Here is a 27364-nt window from a genome sequence, read left to right on the forward strand (position 1 = left end):
AGTTTATTGCCCCATTTTAATTTTTACTATTTAAGGCAACTTCATCCGGAAAGTTTGTAAGTTTGTTTGTTTTTGATTATGTTAAGAGTAACATCCTTCCTTGCCACCAATAATTTCTGCTTTTTTTTCATCTCAGGAAGTTTTAAATGATACAATCTCCTACCCTGATGGCACCTTTATGGACTGGGAATTTAAAATCTCTGTTATGTATGACATTGCCAAGGTAAGAACAATGGCTTGTTAATATTAAGTACACTTCTATTAATGTATCATATCATCTCTATTCTATATTCAAGGCATTATACTTTTCAGTCTAGATATGTCAGATAAAATTCATTAATTTCTTATCCTTATATTAAATGATTTTAAAAATAATCCCCAATACATACCAAATAAAACTTATACTTTCCTACCAAGTTTCATTAGTAAGAAGTTCTATAAAATTTACTGTCTTTCTGCCTTTTTGAAGTGTGCTTGATGGTATAGTTTCTGAATATAATGTTAAGTAGTATATGAATGGTGGGCTGATGATATGTACCAAATTAAGCAAAGAGTAGTACCCTTAAGCAAATGAAAAACAGAGCAGTGAGGAAACTCAGTTTAGCATAAAGTGAATAGGAAACCTATGAAAAGCTGCATATGCAATAAAATGTTGGCTCTATCTGAACAGAGTGACTGAGTCTGATCTAAATTTGGTCCCCCCCCTGTGCTGAGCATGATTTTCTGAATACAGTAATTCCTTCTCCACTAGGTTCTCCAAACCATTGCTGTAATAGTCTTCAATCACATACTCTGATCCCCCCCCCTTCAGTGGCTAGTACATTCCCCTACACTGGTTATGGTATATTTGCATTTTATGTATTCTGGATAAAATTGTTTCCCTAAAAGAGCATTAACTCCCTGAGAACAGGCACTGTTTCATTTTTGTCTTTGCTTCTTGGCACCTGATCCTTCACCTAGTGCAGAACAGGTAATTAATAAATGCTTGTTGAATGAATAACTAGCATAGTGCTTTGCATGTGAAGATGTTCAGCTATCATTCTCAAAGAAGAACATGATATCAGGGAAGATGAATTCTTTGTGAGTTGGGGGGGGGGGGCGCTGTGCTAAGTCACCAGCCTTACTTTCTCCTTCAGAGCCATCTGAGTCCACTGGCCAGATAGGAATCAGGACAACTGGAGATAGCCCTGGACATGAGACAATCAGAGTTAAGTGACTTGTCCATGGTCATACAGCTACTAAGTGTCAGAGGTTGGATTTGAACTCAGGAAGAATTCAATAAACCTGACTTCAGGTCTATTTCTCCACTGAGCCACCTAGCTACATCAATAATAAAACTCACTATAACATACAACTCCTTTGGTCAAACTGTGTCTCGTGTTTCATGATCATTTCTGAATGTTAGATTTGAACAGTAGCATTGATAAGCTAGAGAAGGTTCTTAGGACAATGAACTGGATAGTGATGGGCTTTGAAATCATGCCCTATGAACATGACTTGAGGGAACTAGGATGTTTTGTTAGGAGAAAACTTGATGAGCTGAGATTGGGAGGTACAATATAGCCATTTTAAAGAAATCTTGAAAGGCTAAGATGAGGAACATCAATTAGATTTATTCCATTTTACCCCAAAGATAGAACTGGGAACAGTGATTGAATTTTAGAAAGGTAAATTTAGCTTAAAAGTGAAGAAAATTTGCTAACAATTTAATCAAGTAGACTGCTCTGGAAAGTAGTTTGTTTCTTCTCATTGAAAATATTCAAGCAGAGATTGAACAACTTGTCAAGCTTGTTGTGGAGAGGGTTTTGGTCCAGGTACAGTTCAGACTAGATAGACACTGAAGTCTTTCTAACTCCAAGATTCTGTGATTCTATGACTCGTCCAAGATCACCTAAGAAAAGACAGATCTATTGTGTGAATTTAGGTGCTCTGATTCCATAATATATAGTTCTTCTCACTATATCATATATTCTCTTTCTATGGAACTGTGTGCTAGGAACTATGCTAATTACTAGAAGAAAGGGAGGATGGGGAGTGACTCCTTTGATTACACGGCAAGAAGATGGTTAGGGTAGAATATGGAAGTCCATTTAGTCACACGAATTTGCATTCAAATAACCAATCAGGACAGTATGAACAAAGTTAGGATTCCAAAACCGAGAGGATTAAAATTAGAGTAGCATAGACCTTAGAGTATCTCTAGAGGTCCAGTGGTACAAAGGGTGGGAGTAGCAAGGTAGATGGCAAGAATTTTGCCAGGGTAGAATGAGAAGATAGTTTCATGTCTTATACAGAAAAGCAGCTGCAACACCCTGGCCTCTAGGGGTAGGAGGACATAGGACTTCCATGTGAGAATAAGGCATAGATTAGGAACAATAGGATCATAGATCCTAGAATCAGAAAGGACACAAGAAATCATTTGGTCCAAATTTTTGCTTCTAAAGCATTATTATGCTGCTTTATATATTAGAGTCCAAAGAAATACAGCTACTCAACAAAGGTCTTACATCAAGGGGGGATAGAAGAATTTACAAACATCATTTGTCATAGAAATTTACTGACCTTTTGTTGATGAGAAATTGAAGTTAAACTATTTATCTGATTACCTGGAAGTGAACCAAAGTTTCATTGCATTGCCAGTATATCACTTAGGCGTAGCAGGTTCTCAGTAAATATTTTCTGACTTTAACTGAATTAAATAAACTGAAATGGTAGATTGCTGTACTCATTATGCCCCTTGTTTACTCTTTTAAAAGAAAAAGAATCCTAAAAACAAAATATCCGTGAATTCTCCATTATTCTTAAGGTTATTCATTATTTTTTTTTCTGCTTCCAATTGAAAAATGATAGGGGATGTCCTATTTGCACTCCAGTAAAACTGAAGTACATGGTCGTCTGAAGTCTACTAACTGTGTAGTGGACAGCAGAATGGTGGTGAAGATCACTGATTTTGGTTGCAATTCCATTTTACCTGTAAAGAAAGGTTAGTAATTATCCACTGTAATTTCCATATTATCGATGGCTTTATTTTTGGGTATGAGTTTTTTAATAGTCACAGCTAGGCCATTTGTATTATAGAATAAGGTAATGTGAACTCCTATCCTAGGTTGTACAATGAATAAAGCACTGAGCCTGGAATCAGGAAGGCAAGTTCAAATCTGGCCTCAAACATTTACTATGTGATTTTGGGAATGTCTTTTAAACCAGATTACCTCAAGTTCCCTCATCTGTAAAATGAATTGGAGAAGGAAATGGCAACCCATTCTTTTTTTCCCATTTATTTATTTATTTTGTACAAATAATTTTTTTATACATTACTAAAATATTCTTGTTTAAGAGTAAACATAATACCCCCTCTCCTCAAAAAAATATAGACCTGCATGAGCGATAAAGTAAAGGGGAGAAAAAAATTAAAATTAAAATTAAAAATAATAATAATAATAATTATAGGTATGGTCAGGTGGCACAGTGGATGGAGCACTGGCCCTGAAGCCAGGAGCACCCGAGCCCAAATCCAGCCCCATACACCCAACAATCACCCAGATGTGTGACATGCAAGCCACCCCAACCCCATTGCCCTGCAAAAACAACAAAAAAAAGACCCAAAATAAAATAAAATAGTAATAATAATAGTAGGGGAGGCTGGGTGGTGGACAGAGCAGTGGCCCTTGAGCCAGGAGCACCCAGGTCCAAATCCGGCCTCAGACACCCAACAATCACCCAGATGTGTGGCAGGCCATCCAGCCCCATTTGCCCTGCAACCCCCCCCCCATCCAAATAATAATAATAAAAAATGCTTCAGTCTGTGTTCCAACACCACCAGCTCTGTCGCGGGTGGATCACATTCTTTATGATAAATCCATCACAAAAGTTACTTCCATATTTTTCCACCATTGAATGGCAACCCATTCTTAATATCTTTGCCAAGAGAACTCCACATGGAGACACAAAAAAAATGGATATGGCTAAAAATGACTGAATATGTATGTAGTTATTTTTTTCCTTCCATCTCTAAGAGGAACAAAATGACCTCATTATGTTAGAGACACGTTATAGTGTGTCTAACTGTAGCTAATTAGACCAATACAAACTTGGACTTCCCCACCACAGGCACAATATTCCATCTGAGACGAATTCTCTAAATTTGCATATCTCATGTTTCTTTTGAGCTACCTCTATTCTGCTTTTCTCATAGAGCAGGCACCCTCTCTGATGAGAGCACAACCTATCATGCTGGACAGCCCTGTGCAATGTCTCCCATGTCACACAATCAATCCCAAAGTTCTTAACAGAGGGCTTACGAGACTATCCCCTTACTGAATTTTTTACACCCCCCCCCACCGTGAGTGCTTGTCCTGTGTGAGTTCTCCATAAAATAGTATTTTTGGCAAGCCTTCCTTTTGACATTTGATCAGGGTGGCGAGGCCAAATTCTGCAGTAGAGTTTGAATGCTTGGCAGTTGAGCTCAAGAAAGGACCTCACTATCTGGTATCTTTTCATGTCAGGGGACCTTCAGAATCTTCCTTAGATAATTCAAATGGAAATGATTCAATTTCCTGGCATGGTACTGAAAGATTGTCCAGGATACACAGACATCTAGCAAAGAGGTCAGCATGACTCTAGATCGTCAGTTTGGTAGGCAGTTTAACACCTTTTCTCTCCCACACTTCAGAGCCTCTCAAGCACTGAGCTAACTCTGGCAATGTGTATGTCCCTGGAAAATACACTGCCAAGGATGAACTTATCCATGGTACTCAAAACTTCTCTATTTTCTGTAATTGATGGTTCCACATATGAATGGTGTGTTGCTGGCTGATGGAGCACCTGTGTTTTCTTTTGTTTTTTTCAATGGATATTTTATTTCATTTTTCTAATTATGTATTATGAAAGTTTTTCAACATTCACCCACATGCAAATGTATATTTTTAAGTCACATGATTTCCTTCCACTCTTCGTCACCACCCCTCTCCGCTCAGTGGTGAACAGTCAGGTGAATATTGTATATACCCATTTATGTTTAACAGTTTATATTTTCTATATGAAGAATTAGGATTAAAGGAAAAGAAAGAAATCCATAAGATAGGGAAGAAAAACATAAGAGAAACTTTTCAAAGTGAATGTAGTTTTGGTTTTTGGTTTTAGTTTTTGGTTTTGGTTTTGTTTTATTTTGTTTTTTCCTCAGGATGGAGATGGCATTGTCCATAGCTGGTCTCCTAGGGTTGTCCTAGCTCTCTTGAACTGCTGAGAGGAGCTGCTTTCATCAATGTTGATCAACTCACAGTGTTGTTGTTAAAGTTTACATTGTTCTCTTGGTTCTGCTTCCTGTGCATCAAATTCTGTAATTCATTCCATTCTTCTCTAGAGTCTATTTGTGGTTTTTTATAGAATAAAAGTACTCCATCACATTCATGTACCATAACTTCTTTAGCCATTCCCCATTGATGGGCATCCCCTCCATTTTCTTTTTTTCTTTGTTTTACAAGGCAACAGGGTTAATTGATCTGCCCAAGGTCACACAGCTAGGCAATTACTAAGTGTTTGAGACTGGATTTGAATTCAGGTCTTCCTGACTCCAGGGCTGGTACTCTATCCATTGCGCCACATAGCTGCCCCATCCCCTCCATTTTCAATTCTTTGCCTCTACAAAAAAAGAGTTGCAATAAATATTTTGGAATATGTGGGACCTTTCTCATTTTTTTATGATTTCTTCTGGATATTGGTCTAGTATTGGAATTGCTGGGTTTAAGGGTATGATCAATTATATTGCTCTTTGGGCATTGTTCCATATTGCTCTCCAGAATGGTTGGATTAGTTCACAACTTCACCAACAAAACATTAATGTCCCAATCTTCCTACAATCTCTCCAACATTGATTGTTTTCCCTTTTTTGTCATCTTAGCCAATACGATAAGTATGAGGTGGAACCTCATAGTTGTTTTAATTTGCATTTCTCTAATCAATAATGATTTGGAGCATTTTTTTCATATGGTTATATATAGATTTAATTTTTTCATTTGAAAGCAGTCTATTCACATCCTTTGATCATTTATCAATTGGGTAATGACTTGTAAATTTATAAATTTGATGCAATTCTCTGTATATTTTAGAAATGAGACCATTATCAGAACACCTAGCTGTGAAAATTGTTTCCCAACATTTCTGTTTTCCTTCTAATTTTTGCAACATTAGTTTTATTAGTGCAAACTCTTTTTAATTTAATATAGTCAAATCCATTTTTCAATTTTTAACAAGCTTTATTTCTTGTTTGGTCATAAATTTCTCCCTTTTCCATAGAGCTGACAGAGTTATTTCTTGGTCTGTTAATTGGTCTAAGTGTTGCATTTTATGTCTAAATCCTGTACCCATTTTTACCTTATTTTGATATTAGATGTGAGATGTGGGTCTGTGCCTAATTTTTGCCAAACTATTTTCCAGTTTTCCCAATAATTTTTGTCAAACAGTGAGTTCTTATCCCTGAAGTTAATATCTTTGGGTTTCTCAAACAGGAGATTACTATAGACAGTTACTACTGTGTCTTTTGAACCTATCCTAATCAACTGATCCATTATTCTGTTTCTTAACCAATACCAGGCAGTTTTAAAGGCTGCTGCTTTATATTATATATATATATATATATATATATATATATATATATGCATATATATATATATAAATATATGTATTTGTTGCTCCAGTAAAACTGTCATTTTTAGTATATAAGCTTGACCTAACCATGAGCAATTAACAGTTTTCCAATTGTTTAGATCTGACTTTATTGGGTGAAAAGTGCTTCCCAATTGTGTTCATACAGTTTCTGGGTTTGCCTTGGAAGGTAGATTCCCAAGTATTTAATATTGTCTGCAGTTACTTTAAATGGAATTTCTCTTTCTAACTCTTGCTCTTAGGCTTTGTTGTTCATATATAGAAATACTGATGATTTATGTGGGTTTATTTTATATCCTGCTACTTTACTGAATTTGTTAATTGTTTCAAGAAGTTTTTTAGATAGTTTTCTTGGGTTCTTTAAGCATGCCATCATATCATCTGCAAAGAGTGAAAGCTTTACTTTCTCAGAGTCAGTTTTGATTCTTTCCATTTCTTTTCCTTCTCTCATTGCTAAAGCTAACATTTCTAATATTATATTGAAGAGTAATGGTGCTAATGGGCATCCTGGTTTCACCCCTAATCTTATTGGAAGTGCTCCTAGTTTATCCCCATTACATATATTTGCTGATGGTTTTAGATGAATACTGCTACTTTAGTTGGATACTTTTAAGGAAAACTCCATTTATTCTTATACTTTCTAGTGTTTTTAAATGGATTTTGTATATTATCAAAGGCTTTTTCTAAGTAGGTTCCCACCCTTGGCCCCTAAAATCACCTCTGATTTAATTAACTATACAGTCTCTATGTGCTGTAAGTAATGGGACACTCTGGGTCACTCTTATGAACTTTACACTTGATTGTAAGGTATGGGATATACTGGCTCAGGACCAGCAGAGGCTGCCCTCATCAGAGAGAGTGTGCTAAGCTTTATGAGTAAGACAGGATTAAATTAGATCAAAGGAAACTGAGACACATAAGTTTAGAGTAAACACCCGTCTTTTCATCTGGGCTTTTTGTCTCAAACACAGTCATGTAGTCTTGTTCAATGGAAAGATGAGAACCAATAATATCCATATTATCTAAATCCAATCTCCTCAATTATAGCCAACCCTTTAACTATCCTAAGAGAAATACAGTTCTCAAGATTTACAAATGTTATATCTTCCCTTAAAGTGTTGTATAGAAATTGATGTTCGTGACTAGCATTCCCCCCCACCCCCACCCCCCTTCTCTTCTACCTTTATGTTTCTCTTGAATTTCACATTTGGAGATTGAATTCTCTGATCAGTTCTGGACTTTTTATCAAGAAATTTTGGAAGTCCTCTATTTCGTTGAACATCCATCTTTTCCCCCTGACAGAATATGCTGGATTTTTCAGGGAAGTAAATTCTTGGCTCTAATCCAAGGTCCTTTGCTCTCTGATTTATGATATTCCAGGGCCTCCAGTCCTTCATTGTTGAAGCCAATAAGTCTGATTCCATTTTTAAAATTGCTTCATTTTTGCTGCTTGCAGTATTTTCTCCTTTATTTGAGAATTCTGGAATTTGTCTATGATAGCCTTTGGATTTTTTTTATCCTGGGGTCTCTTTCTGAAATAGTTTTGTGTATTCTTTCAATGTCTATTTTATCTTCTTGCTCTAGTAGATTTGGACAGTTTCCCCTGACAATTTCATGAAAGATGTTTTCCAGGTTCTTATTCTGATCTGGGCTTTCTGATAGTTCAGTAATTCATAAATTATCTCTCCTAGATCTGTTTTCCAGGTTGTTTGCTTTTCTTAAAAGGTACTTTACATTTTCTTCAATTTTTTTTCTGTCTTTTTTACATCATTTGATGGAATCTTATAGTCTCATAGATTAATTGATTTCTATTTGTTCATTTCTAATTTTTAGGGTTTTATTTTCTTGTGTTTCCTTTTTGAGTTGGTTAATTTTGCTCTTTCCTGAATTGCATTCCTTTTCCAGTAGGTTATTTTTACTTTTAAAAGAGTTTATTTCTTTGGTCAATTTTTTTATAATTTTCCTGCATAATTCTGAATTCCTTTTTCTATTTTTCTTCTTCTACTCTTCTTTTGGTTTTTAAATTCTTTTTAAGCTCTTTTGTGAGCTTTTGGATTTGAGTCCAATTGATAGACTCTTTTGAGACTTCTGTAGGTGATATAGTTATCATCTTTATCTGCAAAGTAGCTTTCTATGGTGAGTGTACTTTTAGCTTTTTTGCTCATCTTTAGTGTTTGAGTTCTATTACTGGGGTATAGGGAGTATAGATCCAAGCTTTTTATGTTGGGACTGGGTTTTGATCCTTGACTTTTCCTTGGATAAGATGTTGCCTATGCAGTCCAAACCTTGCCTTTGCAGAGAATTGTTTCCTCCTTTATGTCTGGGTTCTTTTATGCAGGTATTTGTTCCCAATCCCAGTCCTGTCTTTTGCTCTGGTGTTCCTAGTGTTCAGACTTTGTTTGGGGTTGGAACCCTCCTTGCTGACTTGTTATATAACTATAGGGATTTATGCTCTTATCAAGCTTTTGAGACCTGGACCTGGACAGCACTGTGGCTAAATGTCTCTGGTTTTCCTGCTTTTCTGACTAGCTTGGCTTTATTTCCCCTTCCCCCCCCCCCCCAAAGCGACAGAACTTCATTGAAGATCCTCCATGATGTCTACTGTTGAAAACTTATTTGGATCTTTTTTTGTGGGATCTGTAACTTTAATATCTGTGCAGAAGTTTCATTTAGCTTTGTGTAGGGAAAAGGTCTGGGAACATGCTACCTTCATGCTGCTATCTTGGCTCCACCCCCACATCTGTGTTTTCTTGGAGAATCTATCCATCCTTTGTTGTCTGTCAACTTCAGAGGCTGTATTGACTGATCTGCAAACAAAAAAATCGTGCACCAATATTCCCTCCCTTTTGGTCTTGACTTGTAGCCTTTTGAAGGCTACTGGCAGAGCAGTAGCTGATCTTAATACTGTATTCATCCTCATGGAGGTATTTGATAACATGGTTGAGAAGCATGAGAGTAAGCACAGTCTTGTTTCATTACATTGGAGATTAGGAAAGTGTGAGATCATGGTCCATTATTCAGAACCTGGGTAAGCACACCATCATGAAATTGATGTACAATATTGATGAACTTCTCCTGGCAATGAAGTTTTGACATTATTTTCCATAAGCCCTTGCAACTGATGATATCAGAGGTATTGGTCAGATCTACAAACACTGGGTACAAATTTCTCTTCTGCTTCTGGAATTCTTCCTGGAGCTATTTAATAGCAAACACAATATTGACTATTTCTCAGCCCCCCTTGGCTGTCAGGGAAATGACCATCCTACAGGTGAAGGATCAACCTATTAAGGAGGATTCTGGCAAGAATCTTGTCAGCAATGACTAGGAGAGAGCCTCCTCCCCTGCCCCCCTCCCCTGACTTGTCAAAAGACAATCTGTTCCCTTTACCTTTATAGAGATGGAGAGTGGAGGTGTCCTTGAACTTCTGAGGGATTAGCTCCTCTTGCCATATGACCTGGAAAATTTCAGTCATCTTTGGTATAAGCAGTGGAACTCCCCCACCTTGTAAATCTCAGCTAGAATAGACCAGGTGCTTTTCCACATGAAAGGAGCCTAATGGCATTCAGTTGGAACTTCAACTAGGGAGGGATTGACTTCAACTTGAGGTAAACAGTCAAGGACTTCAGCATTGATTGATGATGGAAGTGTTCAGTCCAACTCCTTAGGATTGTGTCTGTATCACTTATCAGTGTGATTGTGTCTGTATCACTTATCAGTGTGACTCCATTAGCACTGAGTAGTTGAGATGCAACATAAGTCTTTGACTCACAAATAGGGGATAAAAAACACTTTGGAATGTTACTTTCAGTAAAACCTGAATTTCATTTGTCTTCTTACTGAGCCAAGAATCCCGCATCTCTCTAAGCTTTGCTGGTACTTTACTTTTGATAGAATTAAATGCTATCTTCTTAGAGATGGATGAAGTTTCTTGCTGGTAAATCCTGTGGAGTTCTTGTTTTCCACCTAACAACGTCTGAATTTCTCCATCATTTAATCCAGCTTGATGTTTATGAATGTTCTGAGCAAGATGAGCACATGCAGTGCTGTACACCAAATCTTTGAAAGCTACCCACTTCTTTTCTGCACCACTGTTGCCAACTGTGTGTGTGAGTCAAATTTCTCTCCAATCTAGCAACAACCTATTCCCTCTCAGAGAAGCACTCTAATTATTGACATTACTTTTTCTGGTAGTCATTTTGCCTTTGCAGTTTTTGTTGAATGTAAATATTTAGCTTGGACAGGATAAGGCTATGATCAGTCCAGCACTCTGCACCTCATGTTGTCTTCAACATTCTTACATCCTGGATGTTTAAAAGTAATTGAATAATATATGTATTTATATACCATATGTACATTATATATGCACACTATATTTATGTATATGTACATATATTCATTACATTATCAATTATAATATTTAGCCACTCTGTGCAAGTAGTCACCACTTTTACTGGAGTGAAGAAGGGCTCCTGGAAGCCTTTATGGAGGCCTGTTCCACTGGGACTCATCATTTATCTTTCACAGGAAGTCCCTGAGAGCTATATGATGTGTTCCAAAGCTGTTTCTCATTATCTAAGGATGCATCATCCCTTCTCCTCAGTAAATCATATTGGGTACCTTGGACTCATTTGTTTATATCCTACATTACAGAAAATTCTAAAAGGTCCTGGAATCAGGTAGAGGAGAAGGAACAACTCAAACATTGTTTTTTCAAGTGCTTCTCCCAAGAGTTTATATTAAGAAGTCGAAACAAACTCCATGTGATACAATTTCCATGGCACTGATGCCATATAAAAAAGCTCCATTCACCACAGTTCTTAGATAAGGAGAGACTAGGCCTATCACATAGGGTCCTGTATATGACAATCATTCCCAAATACGGTTATTCAAATTCAATAACTGACACTTCACTGAGTTTATCAACTTTAGAGCATTAGTCTCAAAGACTCAGAATATATTCACCTCTATCTCTAGTTGTTGAATGTTCATGGACAGTTTACTTTTTAATCCTTCTGGGTCCTTAAAAACTCCTTTTCTGACCCTTTGAGAGGAGACCAAAAGTATAGCATCTTCAGGGTACTAGGCTCCTTTGTTAGGACTCCAGTCTCCTGGAGTTTCTTCCTCCACATTGCCCTTCCCTACCTAGATTAGACCAGGAAGTCAACCATAATAAGGTCATTTCAATTCAATATTTCCAGCTATATCAAATATTCTGGACCAGGTCTGTTTCATATTCTTATGGCAAAGTAACATTTGATTATAACATATCTATCAATTTTCTTTATGAATATGAAAAATTCAGGGAAGCATGGGAAGATGATACCTGTCCTTATTTTGTAGAGGATAAGGACTATGGAATTGGAACATTGCATTTATCAATGTCAGACTCAGTTTATAAATTGGTGAGTTTTTTGAACTCTCTACTCCCCAACTTCCTTTTTTTAAACTCTTTGTTATAAGAGATAATTTGATGGGTATAGAAGTGATATGTTAGGAAATAAAGGTGATGTTGAAAGAAATCAATAAAAAATTTATTTTTTGAATGTTACTTTATTTTATTTTTTCTAATTACATACAAAAACAGTTTTTAACATTCATCTTTTCAAAAGCTTTTGAGTTTAACATTTTTCTTCCTTCTTCCCTTCATTCTCCACTCTCCATGACAGCAAGTAATGTGATAATCTGATTTACATTATGCATGTACAATCATGTTCAACATATCATCATATTATTCATGTTGTAAAAGAAGAATCAGATCTAAAACAAAAAAATCAATAAAAAGGAAAAAAATTAAAAGCAAGTTTTTAAAAAAGTGAAAAGATGCTTTGGCCTGCTCAATACAAATTTTGAAAAAGAAAAGAAAAAATCTAATTTTAATGAAAGTTCCTAAGGTAAATACAACAATAACAACAACAATCCTTTCCCTAATATTAACATTACAGTAAACTTCTATTAGGTCTTGAATCTCTCAGAAGAAAGACATTCTTCCTCTAAACTCAAGATAATCTTTCTTTTAGTCAGGTGATATTATACAAAGAAAGGACTTGGAAAGAGAAAAAGATTTTGGGGGGATGGAAGAGGAAAGAGATATTGATCACCTTCAACTGTTTTTTGGCATCTCAGATCTATGGATGGCTCCTGAGCACCTCCGAGTAGAAAATGTGTCACAGAAAGGTGATGTGTACAGCTATGGGATCATCACACAAGAAATTATACTTAGAAGAGAAACCTTTTATACATTGAGCTGTCGGGATCAGAAAGGTAAGGGTGTCGGTCATCAGAGAAAAGAATACTAACCTAGATGTCATGAGATACGTGTTCTAGCTGAGGTTCTGCAAATAACTCTGGCACAAGGTAATTCATTTCATCACTCAGTGATGAATCATTTTGAGTTCCAGTTTTCTTTTTCAATATCATTGGAACAATGATCTCTATATAGAGAAGGTAGTGTGATATGGTAGACCCTTCAGTCAACAAGACCTGGTTCAAAGCCTGACATATCCTGATTGTGTAACCCTGGACAAAGTTACTTAAGCCCTTAGTGACCTGGGAAAATCTCTAAAACTGTAAGTTGCTGATTTGCTTTAGTAGAGGTAGCTTTATCAGTTGATGAATATTTATTAAGTAAGTGCACCTAGGGGAGGGTGCAGTGAATAGTGTCAGGCCTGGAGTCAGGAAGATTCATCTTTCTGAGTTCAAATCTGGTCTCAGATGCTCACTAGGTGGTGTAGTCATTTAACTCTGTTTACTTAAGTTTCCATATCTATAAAATTGAACTGGAAAAGAAAATGGCAAAACCACTCCAGTATCTTCCTCTCCTCCAAAAAAAAAAAACCCTGAAAAGGGTCATGAAGAGTCAGACACATCCAAACAACAACATGAAACATCATAATTATAATTATTATTGTGATTTGGAAAACCCACAAGAAGGAAGATCATGATTCCAGTTTTATTTCCTTTTTCTAATTATCCCAATAGAAAAGGCATCTTTGTTTGATACTTGTGGGCAATCATTTACTCTCACTAGATGATGTGGGTCATGTTCTTAATCACAAATATTGGCAATTATTACACCGACTAGCCTAAGCACATTTCATCCCTGAGTCTTATGATGTCACTACCACAAAGGATAACCTTCCTGTCTTCCTAACCCTTTCACCTGGTGGTTTTGCTAGATGTGGATGCCAAGGACACCAATAGTACTTGTCAAAGTGAAGTTTGCTGAAGACCAATATTCAGGCTGCTATTGAATTATCTAACCCCTGTGTATTGTCTCCTTAGAGAAAATTTACAGAGTGGAGCATTGCAAGGGTTCAAAACCATTCCGACCAGATCTATTTCTGGAGACAGCTGATGAAAAAGAATTAGAAGTAAGAAAACCTTTTATCTATCTCCATATAGTATTCTTCTACTCTCATGAGTCATTCATGACTAAGCAAATGATAATTTCCAAAATTGTTAAGAAGTAGAGCTAGAATCTCCTATTTTACCTCACTTCCTTCCTTTTCATTCTTTATTCTTCTCTCTTCACCACTCAGTCATTGTCACATTAATTCATCAACTTTCCATCTTGCTTATAGTCACTTGGTTCACATCCTTGATCATGCATTCACCAGCCCATTCTGTGCTTTTCCTTGACTAATGGAGACCCTTTGGTGCTGTAGAAAGAGCCCAAGGCATGAATTCAGAAGACCTAACTTGACCCCATTTAACTGTTCTATAACATCTGTCAACATCAGTTTATTTTTCTAGGTCTATCTCTTCATTTATAAAAGGAAAGAGAAGAAAAGGAAGCAAAGAAAGGGAAAAGAATAAGCATTTATATGTTGCCTACCTACTATGCACCAAATACTGGCCTAAACGTTTAGCAAACATCATATTTGAGGGGATGACAAAATATTATTACCAAGAGTCAAATGATAAAATGTATATAAAACACTTAGGATAGAAGGGAAATTATCATTTATATAATGCTTACTATGTGTAAGTAATGTATCAAGTGTTTTTACAAATTTTTACCTCATTTGATCTTCACAAAAGTCCTGGAAGGAAGATTATTATCTCCATTTTATAGCTGAGGAAACAGAGGCAAACAAAAATTAAGTGACCTCCCAAGGTCACTAACATAGCTCCTAAGTGTCTGAGGACAAATTTGAATTCAGATATTCCTGATTCCAGGCCCATCTTTCTATCTCTGAGCCACCTAGATGCCTATAAACTATAGAGCATAGTAAAAGTGAACTTTTGTATACTTTTAATTTCTTATATTTACCCTGCACATGTGTATGTATGCATTTATATGCTGAAGTGTAAGACAATGGAGTTTAATAGATAGAGGGAAGTTCTAGGTTTAAATTCTGCTTCTGATCCATGGATTGCTTAATTTTTTGATGCCTCAGTAATTTTCTTTTTTTTCTTTTTTTAAATTATTTGCAGTTCCAATTTTTTTCCCTTCTTCTATCCTACCCACACATTAAGAAGAAAAGAAGTATGATAGTGATTATACATAAGAATTCATGCAACTTATTTCTATATTAGCCATGTTGCAGGGTCAGAAAAATATGAAAAATAAAGAAAGTTATTTATAGGAGCATCTAGGTGCAGTGGATAGAGCACTGACCTTAGTGTCAGGAAGACCTGAGTTCAAATTTGGCCTTAGTCACATGCCAGCTGTATAACCATGGGCAAGTCACTTAACCCAATTATCTTCATGTGTTTTTTATGTATATATATATATGTATATATACATATATATATATATACACACACGCATGTGCACGCACACACACACACACACGTTTCAGTTTCCACTTAGAGTCCATCAGTTCTTTCTCTGGATATGAATAGTAGCATTTCTCAGTATGAGTTCATGAGTTCTTTGGAACTGTCTTGATCAGAATAGCTAAGTCTTTCACAGTTAATCATCATTATCATATTGCAGTTAACTGGGTATAATGTTTTTCTTTTTCTGCTCACTTTTATGAGTCTTTCCAGATTTTTCTGAAACCATCTCCTTAATCATTTCTTACAATACACTAGTATTCCATCAAAATCATATGCCACAACTTTTGCAGCCCCAAGCAATTTCCTCCTCCCTCACCCCACCCCCACCCTCCAAGCCACAAAGATGCAGAATAGATGTCAATCTGATAATCATTAAGAGCATTCTACCTTAATGAAATCATATGTCTGATCTCCCAAACATGTACGTATATTCCCCATTCAAGAGGCACCACAATATAGTGGAAAGAATGTTGAATTTTGGAGTCTGAGAATCTAAATTCAGTAACTACAATTCATTTCCTGTATGACCTTGAGCAAGTCAATTAACTCCTTTGGGTCTGTTTCCTCAAAATGTAAAATGAGGGGTTTGGACCAATATGGTCTTTTCTAGCTCAAAATCCAGATGACACAAACTTAATAACAATTCACTACTTCAGAGATTTATGATTTTGTCAATGGGCACAGTTTTCACTGATGCAGAATGCAATCCCTCAAAGACCCTTGTTGAGAGTTGGTATGTCTACAAACTCCATTATCCCACTGACAATCTGCTGATGACCCTCTAAATTTAATGGTTCAATAGCATACATATTATCTGTTAACCTGGAGCCTACAGAAAGCCTCTCCAGTTTGGTAGGACCTACTAGAACTTGGGTTCCATTTACATTGCCTTCAAGAACTTGAAGTCACCTCTACTACATGTCAAAGTTTTAGAGGAATACTTTGATGGAGGATGTTTACATATAGAAAAAGGTGATTAGATATAAGCATCTAGGTGGCAAGTGGATAGAGCACTGGGACCTGAATCAGGAAGATCTGAGTTCAAATCCATTCTCAGATACTGACTAGCTTTTTGACCTTAGGGAAAATCACTTAATCTTTTTAGTTCTTATTTTCCTTACTTGTAAAATGGAAATAAAAATAACACTCCCAAGATTGTTGCAAGAATAAACATGAGATAATATTTGTACATTACTTTGTAAACCGTAAAACCTTAAAAACCTTTGTAAATCTTAAAACCTTAAAACATTTTATAAACCTAGCTAAGTACTAGCGTTGGGGTTTTATTGATATATATTCATATATATTGACATATTCATATTTATTGATATATATTCATACATCAATATATACCATATATCCATCTATACGTGTGATAGACATAAACCTATATATATATATACATATATATATATATGTGTGTGTTTATAGACACATATATATGGAACTCTGATTCTGAAATTCTCTCCATGCAAGTTGGCACCTTCTGTTCAACTTATGATCTTCAAGTTTCCTAGAAAGGTTTAACTATTTGCCTAAGGTGTACTGGGGCAGGACTGGAACCCAACACTTTCTGATTTCAAGAAAAAACTCTTCATCTACTAGATCAGATCTATATTTATATACATATTCACATGTATGTGTATACACACACACACACACACATATATATTTGTGGTTGTGTAGGCATATATACATGTATGCTTGTATAAATGGACATTCAAGTAAATGTTTTTAAAAATCAACTCTCTGAAAACATATGATACACTTTTAAATTTAATCTGTATTAATAGCATTTTTCTCCATCATTTTATTCAGTCTAGACAATCAACAAAACAATAATCAATCCCTGATTTGTGCTGTTTACTGATTTGCTGACACTGAAAAAAACAACTGATTCTTATAAAGTTGGTTCTAGCTAGCTGTAGTACATCCCTGAAATATATGCATAGATATTCATATAAGTATCATGTGAATGTTTGTAATATTTATTTCAGCACTCTACTTAAAAAACATCTTTGATTACTCCCACCTATCAACAAAGTAATAGCACTTTATAATTTCCTCACCTAGTATAGGTGCTCTAATATTTAGCTGGGTCTATTTTTGAAAGTTACATTGGAGGGAAGAGAATAAAAGGGGATAGAAATGCTGTTTGAAGTGGATGGGATGATAATGACAGATGAAAGCAAGAAGGAAAAAGATACTCAGTTCTAATTTTGCTGATATTTTCTCTGACAAGGAGAAGCACTTTTGAATTGGAAGGAACAAAGTAAGGGAAAAGGGAACTGGTAAGGAAGATAAGTAAGAGGATATTGAAGGCCCCCATCTGCCCTTGGTAAATTTGTGATCTGACTTTAATAAACATTTTCAGCACCTGAAAGAATCAACAGATGTGATCACTGAGTCACTCTCAGTAATTTTGAAAGACTGTAGAGATTAAGAAAAGGCAGAAGTGGTCATGATTAGAGAGACGGGAATGGAATCTATAGACTCTGTGCCAGCAGTATTGACTTTATTCCCAGAAAAAAATTCCAAAATGTTATTATATAGAAGAATGATCAGTAAACATCTAGAAAATGAAATATAGATAAAGAGTAGCTTGGTGCAATGGGAAGAAGGTTGCATTTGTAGTCAGAGGACTGGCTTTCACTACTGTTTGATCTTGAGCATAGTCAATCCTCTCTGGCCTCAGTTCCTGTCAACCTGAAATGAAAAAGTTGGCTTCTTCCAACTCTGAATTCATGATCCTATGAACACCAAAAGCCAGTGGGGCTTTTTCAAAGAATACATTTTTATTCTATGGTTTTGTAGTTGTCCAGTCATTTTCAGTTGTGTCTGACTCTTCTTGTCCCCATTTGGGGTTTTCTTGACAGAGATATCAGAATGGTTTGCCATTTACTTCTCCAGTTCATTTTACAATATGAGAAAACTGAGGCAAACAGGGTCACATGGCTAGTAAGTGTCTGAGCTTGGTCTTGCACTCGTGAATATGAATCTTCCTGATTTCAAGGCCAATATTCTATCTATTTTGCCACCTAGCTGCCTTATTTTTTTAAGCTTAGTAAATGCTTGTTGCAGGCAGTTGTTATGCAGTATATAAAGCTCTCAGCCTGGAGTCTGGGAGACTTGAGTTGAAATTTGACCTCAGACAATGTATCTTTGTCAAAAAAAATCCCAAATGGTGTCATGAAGAAATGGATGCAATTAAAACAACAACAAATCAAATGTTTACTGACTTAACCTTTTAACAGTGTTAATCAAATGGAAGATTAGAGAGAGGAATGCTATAGATTTATAACTATTTACCAAGGTCTTATCAAAATATTTGATAAAAATTAACTCTCATATTATTTGGGGGGATGAGAGATATAGGTTAAATAAGAGTATAATTAGGCTAATTTGGAATTATTTGAATGACAGTCCCCAGAGAACAGACATTAATAACCTGAGATAGTTTGAAAGGAAGTCAGTGGTAGAATTCCCCAGGCTTCTTTTCTTGGCCATGTGCTATTTAAAATTTTTATCAATGATTTAGATAAAAGTATGTGCATAATATCAAATTTGGAGATGTGAAACTAGTTTAGAAGGACAACTAATAGATTAGATGATAGAAACACTCTTTTAAAAGATCATAACAAGTTGGAACCTTGAACTGAACTGAAATCAATAAAAGAATGTTTAAAAATTGACATTACAGACAAAAGATAGGAGAGGTAAATGATTAGATTGCAATTTGAGTGAAAAAGATCTGTAGATTATAGTAAACGTAGCTCAGTAAGGATCTGTAATGTGATATATGCTTCAAGAAAGTTAATGTGATGCACAGTCTGCTTTCAGAGATATAGCACACCCAGAAATAAGTTGGGATAGTTCTACCACACTCTATCCTGGTCAGGCCACATCTGGCATAGTATTATTATTATTTTGGATACCACAATTTAGGAAGAATACAAGCTAATAAACTGGAGAGTGTCTAGAGGAGGGCAGTGGACTGGTGAAAGACCTTGAGTACATGACTAAGGATTGAGTTATTTTAGTTTGGAGAAGGAATGATGGGAATGTGGAAGTGGGGTCAGAGGATGGAAGGAGATATGACAGCTAAAGTCAAGGGCTGTGATGTGAGAGATTAGATTTGTTTGGCTTTCCTGCAGATAAACACATCTGAAATAAGAGACAAATTGAAGGAAAGATTTCCAAAAGTGGAATAGGCTGCCTCCAGGGTGATAGGTTCTTCTCAATGGAGGCCTTCAGTCAAAAGATTGGAGATACATTGTAAAAGAAATTCCTTTTCAAATATGGGTTGGACAGAATGACGCCTGACCCTTGACATTTTTGGATAATGTGACATTTTTTTCTTACACATAATGCTTCAACAAAACTAGGTGCATTCTCATTCTCATTCTGCCCTCTCTATTGCTAATTGTGCCTATAAGAAATTCCTTTTATCCCCATTAAAACATTTAATATGAAGGTTTAACTCAGGTGTGGCTACATCACATAAAGCTTTTCTTTATCCTGTCCCCCATGAATGCCCATACATATGCACAGAATAATCTTTTTTCTTTTCTCAAATTTCTCATAGTACTTTGGACTTTCCCCTTTTCCTTACCATAATCTGCCTCCTCATTGTGCACATTCTTCCTCCTCTATTTTCAGATCAAAAGTTCCTTGAAATTAGGAACTCTTATAATTTCATCTTTCTGACCTTAATATCTTGCACACATAGACCCCTGTAGATAAAGTGTTGGGCTTGGATTTACAAAGAGCTGGGGTTTTTTAATACCACCAGCTCAACTGGGCTCAAACATTTAAACTCTTTGGATCTTAGTTTGCTCATCTGTTGAATGAAATGATTTTAAGTTCTAAATCTATATGCTCCTACAATCTGCTTATATAATATATATATATATATGTATATATATATATATATATATAAATAATATCACACTCTTCCCTCATCTTTCCCCCCTTCTATTTTATTCCTGATCTACTACAGAGGACAGGGTAGTGAATACAGGCTGAAGCAATAGGCTGAAACTTCAGTGAGGACTTTTAGACCCCATTCCTCTTCTTGTTGGTATAGCCTGTGGCAGTGACTGGGGCAGAAATTTAAAGATTAGCTAGTATCCACATATCTGTTCAAATTGTAGTTTTAAACATTCCTTCTTTCCTTTAATCCACTGTGGAAAGAAAGATCAGCAGGAATCTATCTTGATTCATCTTGCTGCCTTGACACAACATCTCTCTTGGCTCATCTTTCTTCCATTTGCTTCTAGGTTTATCTACTTGTCAAAAGTTGTTGGGAAGAAGACCCAGAGAAGAGACCAGACTTCAAGAAAATTGAGAGTACCCTGGCTAAGCTATTTAGGTATGGGCGGTATTTTCCTTCCAAAAAATTCAGATTGTTTCCTAGATCTGAGGGATAATAATACACATTATGCTTGCTTCTCTGCATGAAAGTCCCTTGCAAACTCTGAAATGCTATATATAGCATAGGCACTTACCAGGAGGAAGCTGGTAAATGTTAAAAACTGACTCGTGGTAAGTAAAGTGGGAAATATATGTATGATATTATTGTTCCATGTAACATTTTCTCCTACCCTTTTTTAAGTTTAGACAATTTGCCAAATAATAAATCTACTACATGGTATGTAGTAGTAATTGCCAATTTCTGGTCTCTAAAAATTTAGTAATTAGTTCTTCAGATGAAGAACACAGCCCTTCACTTAAACATTATTTATTCAGAGAAAAATGCCCTACTTTCTAGAAAAGAATTCTTCCCTATTTCACAAAAATGACAAATAGTATTTCAGAGGATTGGACTCTGAAGACATAAAAAACACAATTCCTCTGCTTATCACTCTTGCAAACCTTGGTGAACTATATAAACACATGGGCTTATGTTTTAAGCATAACTTTAAGCATGTTAAGAGTTGATTTCAGATAGTGTTAATCATTCACTCAGTTCTACATCATCTGTCCTGGCTATTCTGAGACCAGTGCCAACAATTAGAGTTGCATATTGGTCAAAAGGTCAAAAGTAGGATGTTATGCGAAAGTTATGCAAAACCACATATTTCATATGACCTCAGTTAGAGGAGAATATATTCCTGTTTATAAATTTACATATCTACATACATATGTATATGTTTGATTATATACATATAAGTAGTTTATGTAACTTGGACACTAAACTCTTATCAAAAAAATTTGTTACAAAGATTTTTTCCCCCATTTGACCATTTCCCTTTTTATATGTGCATTAATGTAGAGAATTTGTAGAAACTTTTTAATTTCAAGTAATCTATTCTATTTTTTTTTAATTGTCTCTCTTGGGGCAGTCTGATGGTGCAGTGGCCAAAGCACCAACCCTGGAGTCAGGAGACTTGAGTTCAAACATGATCTCAGACATTTAATAGTTACCCAGCTGTGTGACCTTGAGCAAAACCAAAAATAAAAAAGAAATGTCTCTCTTGTTTGGTTAAGACCACATCTCCTACCCATAGCTGTGAGAAGTATATGATCTCTTTCTTTTCTTTGCCTAAATCTTTTAAAAAGGATTTGTTAAGCAATTAAATTTCTAATTATAGACCATCCCCTTCCCTAACTCCTCTCTCACCAACCAGATTTAAAATTCTTTTTCCTTCTCTTTTTAATCTCTTGTATCATCTTGTTCAGTGCCTTGCCCACATTCAGTAAATGCTATCAGGCTGACTTGAGGCTCTTAGAAATTCTTCTCAAAAACAAAACAAGAAAATAAAACTATCCATACTTCCCACACTTTTCAGTATATAAATGTTGAAACCCAAGTAAGCATTAGTAGTCTAAAAAGATACATAGAGAATCAGATCTACATCCTTTATTTTCAAACGAGATTTGAAAATGTGTTCTTCATCATCAGTATGCTTCCTTTAAAGATCTTGGACTTAGGGACTTGTGCTAATTTACATGATAGGCAGAGTTGTCATTTGATTCTCCCCCCCCAGCCCCTCTTTCTGGTTTTTTCCTCCTGTGATGAAATAATTTTTCTTTATCTTTCCTATAGTAATTTTCACAGTCAAAACAGTGAGAGCTACATGGACACCTTAATACGACGTCTTCAACTCTACTCTCGGAATCTGGAACACTTGGTGGAGGAAAGGACGAAGCTCTATAAGGCAGAGCGAGACAGAGCAGACAGGCTTAACTTCATGTTGTTACCTAGGTGAGGTGAGGCTTCCTGCCAGTGTGGTTTGCCAACATTCCATAGCTGTGCTTCATGGACTTCAGCTTGTCCTTAAGGGTTCTCTCGGGTTCTCTTGGGTTCTCTCGGGTTCTCTTGGGTTCTCTCGGGTTCTCTCTCTCTCTCTCTCTCTCTCTCTCTCTCTCTCTCTCTCTCTCTCTCTCTCTCTCTCTCTCCTCTCTTATTACTATATGCAGGTATCCCTTACCCCCTTCAGTTCGGTAAGGACCTGGATATCCTGTTTAAGCCCTGTTCTGGCTCCTTAAAATCTTAAAGTATTTAGAGTTTTTAAAAAAAAGGTTAAAAATTCTTTAGTGGTGGATAGATAAAAATAAATAATAAGAATCCTTTTAAAAATACATTCATTCACTAGAGAGGAGATGTGCTGAAGAAATGAGATGCAAGACAGGGTAACCTTCCAGCCAGCAATAAGAAATAAAATTCAAGGTTGAGTGTGCTAGATGGTGAGTGAGGTATTTCTTCAGCTCAAAAAAAAGTTAAAGCACTTAGTTTCAAGATAGAAACAGATGAATGTCTTAAAAAGAATATTATTATTTAAAATATTTATACTAACAGATAAAGTCTGGAACAGAAAGGATAAGAACTATAGAAGCCTTAAGGAGAGAGAAAATTAATAAAGTAACATTTACTGACAAATTAGTGCTGAGTAAACTCTTTATTAACCTTTCTAGTCCATGTAAACTCTGTAGTGCATGGTAAATTGAGTCCCCAGAGAACAGCTATATTGGACAATTATATCCTCAACTATTTTAGGATCCTAGGGTACCCTGAGAAGTTAGAAATGGTTTTCTACTTCTATTGTTCTCATTCAGGTGGGTGTTTCCCCATCTTCAATAATCTGTAATTGTTGCCCTATACCATCTAATCACATAGAGAAAATATATAACAAATATATATAACAAAATACATATAACAAAAACCAAAATTCAAAACATATTTGTTTTCCCTCCCTTCCTCAAAAGAAATCCAAAGCATGCAGTTGCCTTTAATATCTGAGTCTCTGAAAGACTGAAGACTTAAACTCATATTGGCTGCAGCAAGTTGCTCTAAAAATCCAAGATGTTTAAGAAAATGATTCAACTGCATTAGACTAAGACCTATTTCCCAGTGGATAAATGGTTGAAGTATATGAACAGTTTTCAAAGGCTGAAATTCAGGGGTGGCTAGGTGGTGCAGTGGATAAAGCACAGGCCCTGGAGTCAGGAGTACCTGGGTTCAAATCCAGTCTCAGACACTTAATAATTACCTAGCTGTGTGGCCTTGGGCAAGCCACTTAACCCCATTTGACTTGCAAAAATCTAAAAAAACAAAATAAAACAAAGGAAGAAATTCAAAATATCAACAGCTATGTAAAAATGCTCCATATTACTAATAATGACAGAAATGCAAATTGAAGCAACTGTAAGATTCCATGGGGAACCCCTAAGAATGGAAGAATTACAGGACAGCACTGTGGGTGGAAGTGTGAACAACTGAAGTCATTCAAGGAAGCAATTTGGAACTATGCCCTAAAAGTTTTAAATGATTCATTACCTTTGACTCAGTGTTACCATAAATAACTAGATACTTGTCCCAAAGAGATTAAAGAAAAGGAAAAGCCATCAATGTGTACAAAAATATAACAGCTTGTGCCCATATATTGGGAAATTAGCTAAACAAATTAACTTATTAATGGAATATAATTGTATCATAAGACATGGCAAAATGTAGAATTTCTGAGGAAATTGGGAAGACTCCCATTGAACTGATACAGAATGAATTGAGTAAAATGAGGAGAACAATTTATGTAAAAATTATAAAGAATAAAGAATAATACAATAAAAAATTGTAAAGAAAAACAACTTTGAAAGACTTTAAAATTCTGACTAATACAATGACAAATCCTGATTTCATAAGATGAAGTATCTCCTGTAAGAGAAGTGAAGGACTTAGAATGCTGGCTGAGAATTACATTTTTGGATATGGCCAATGTGGGGAATTTGTTTTGCTTGACTATGTATATTTTGTTCTAAGGGTTTTGTTTTTCTTTTTTTGCTATTCAGCTGGAAGAGAGGGAAGGAGGGAGAGATAAGTGCATATTAATCTAAAAAATATTCAAAAGAAATGGAAAGCATTTACCAAACCAAATTCATTTTTGAATTCCATTGCCAATATCCTGAATTGTTCTATTGCTTGCTGAACAGAGCATCAGCATTGAATGAAACCAACTGCACTCTATTCAAAGTACTATTTCAGTATTGCAAGCAGTAAGTGAGTGATCCATACCTGGATACTCTTGACAATCAATGCCTTGTACTTAGAAGCTTAAAACAGAGACTTGTTGTGATAAGAGCAACAAAGAACCATAGATACTCCTCCATCTCTACTCCCACACACACACACACACACACACACACACACACACACACACACACACACACTCTCTCTCTCTCTCTCTCTCTCTCTCTCTCTCTCTCTCTCTCTCAAATGTGGATCCAAAAATGTTTGATGTTGGCAACTCTCTAGTGACTGAGGAATCTGCAAGGATCATAAGAATAAACCCTTCAGTATGATGACTGATACTGTTCTTCCAGCATTGGTAGGAAATATGGGGGCAGCATGTCCAATTTATCTCAGGAAATTCTAAAGTTTTCAAGAAAGATGACAGAAAATTTCCATTTTAAAATTGGAAAATCTCAGGGACTATTAGAATGAAACATTATGGAACATCATAGTCTTTCTGCCTTATACTTTTGGTAGTTCTGAAGAAGACTGAAAAGATCATGCTATGTATAATTATTGGAACTTGAATAAAAAATTTTATATAGATCAGTATAAGTACTACAAAGTCAAGATGCTCTGGACTGTCTGTAAGACAGTCAATAGTTTTCAATGTTGAGTTTGAACAGGGTCAAATCCCTTAATATCCTATGGAAAGGGATATAACATAGAGTACTAATTGTGATATATGAATGTAATGGAACATGATTGTTCCATAAGATATGATGAAAAGGATGGGTTCAAAGAGATCTGGGAATTCTTGAATAAATTAATACAAAATAAAATGAACAGAAACAGGAGAACAATAATAACATTATAAAGACAAAGGATTTTGAAAGACTTAGGAACTCCAATCAACACAATGATGAATCATGATACCAGAGGACTGATGATGAACCAGGCTACCTACCTCCTAATAGAGATTCAAGATGGGAAAAGAGGCAAATACTTTTGAACAGGACCATTGTAAGAATTTGTTTTCCTTGACTATGCTATAAGGATTTTCTTTTTTCCTTTTAAATTGGAGATGGATTAAGGTGGAAAGGGAAAGAAAAATAAATGCTTGTTAATTTAAAAATAAAATAGATTTAAAAAATTTTGAAAACCAAATGTTCACAAGTTTTTGACACCTTGATTAATTTGGAAAGCATGAAATACTTCAAGAAATGGATAAACTCCGTTTATACTACACTGGAAATGTACTGGGAATGGTTGAAAGATTGACATATTTTTTGGTCTATACTGAACAAAGATAAGATTCTAACAGTGAGAAACAAAGCTTCAGAAGTACCAGAGGGCAGCAGAGGGGGTGAGGATAATTGAGGTTCTTTTAAAGGATATTTGTACTTTCCATAGTTGTTGGCATCAGAGTTCTTGGAATAGCAGTGGTTGAAGATAATATCTTCAATGGGAGCAGAGAAATATTCCAAGAACAAACTAAATACAATGAAGAAAAGCACCTTTGGGACTACAAAGGTAGATCCAGAAAAGAGAAGAGGACAGCAAAATGGAAAAAAAAAAACTTTCTGTAAATGGAGTTATGAGAGATCCTTTAGTCATTTATGTTCTCTAAATTTGTGCCCATTTTCCCCCTTAATCCTATGTGTAATTGTTATACTCATATGTTTTAAGGTTTTTGCAAGGCAAATGGGGCTAAGTAGCTTGCCCAAGGCCACACAGCTAGGCAATCACCAAGTGTCTGAGACTGGACTTGAACCCAGGCACTCATGACTCCAGGGCCAGTGCTTTATCCACTGCGCCACCTAGCCGCCCCTTCTATGTATAATGTGGAAAAATAGATTCCAGATTTTTAAGGAGGATGTTCTATAAAAATTGTCCATGTAACTCCTCTAATAAGTACTCCTTTCAAAAAAAAGCTAATTAACTATGACTGACTAATTAATAATTAATGGGAAGAACAGTAAATGGGGACTTGTAAACAATAGAACTAGATAAACCACACCAACCCATTGGATCAGTAATAGCTTTTCTTGATATTAATACTGATAGCTTATGTTTCCTACTAGAAAAGCAGATGAGCAGGTACATAATGTGAGCTACAACAGATGAAATGTGCAATGCTAAACTAAGAAATACTACAAGAAAATACTAAATAATAAACAAAATCCTAAATAAAAAGGTTAAGACAATAGCTTAATATACTATAGAAATTTATGTAAAAACATGGATAATAATCGCTTAATACTTTGCACATACTAGAAGCCTAATAAATATTTATTGAATTAATGCAAAGGTATGGATGGGTTGCTATTTGCACTTGTGAAAGGAACAACCACACCAAAGATATGAGTCCATTACAGCATTGCTAATAAAATAGGATTGTTTCTAGACTTATTATGTTTACCAATTATCTAGGGTGTCTCTGGTCCAGTTTCCTGAAGGTCATCT

At 35.7% G+C, this 27364-nt stretch overlaps 1 protein-coding gene across 1 annotated transcript in view; it reads left to right on the top strand.

Moving 5' to 3' along the window:
- GUCY2C (guanylate cyclase 2C) overlaps positions 1-27364 on the top strand; it is a 112124-nt gene that overhangs the window by 68562 nt on the left and 16198 nt on the right. Inside the window, exons 16-21 of the mRNA XM_074194537.1 lie at positions 137-223; positions 2851-2983; positions 12790-12927; positions 13948-14036; positions 20730-20821; positions 22499-22657. Of these exons, the coding sequence (XP_074050638.1) occupies positions 137-223; positions 2851-2983; positions 12790-12927; positions 13948-14036; positions 20730-20821; positions 22499-22657 (698 nt within the window). The remainder of the gene's footprint in view (positions 1-136; positions 224-2850; positions 2984-12789; positions 12928-13947; positions 14037-20729; positions 20822-22498; positions 22658-27364) is intronic.

This window comes from Macrotis lagotis, chromosome 7 (genome assembly GCF_037893015.1).
Source record: "Macrotis lagotis isolate mMagLag1 chromosome 7, bilby.v1.9.chrom.fasta, whole genome shotgun sequence".
NCBI classification, from domain to species: domain Eukaryota; kingdom Metazoa; phylum Chordata; class Mammalia; order Peramelemorphia; family Peramelidae; genus Macrotis; species Macrotis lagotis.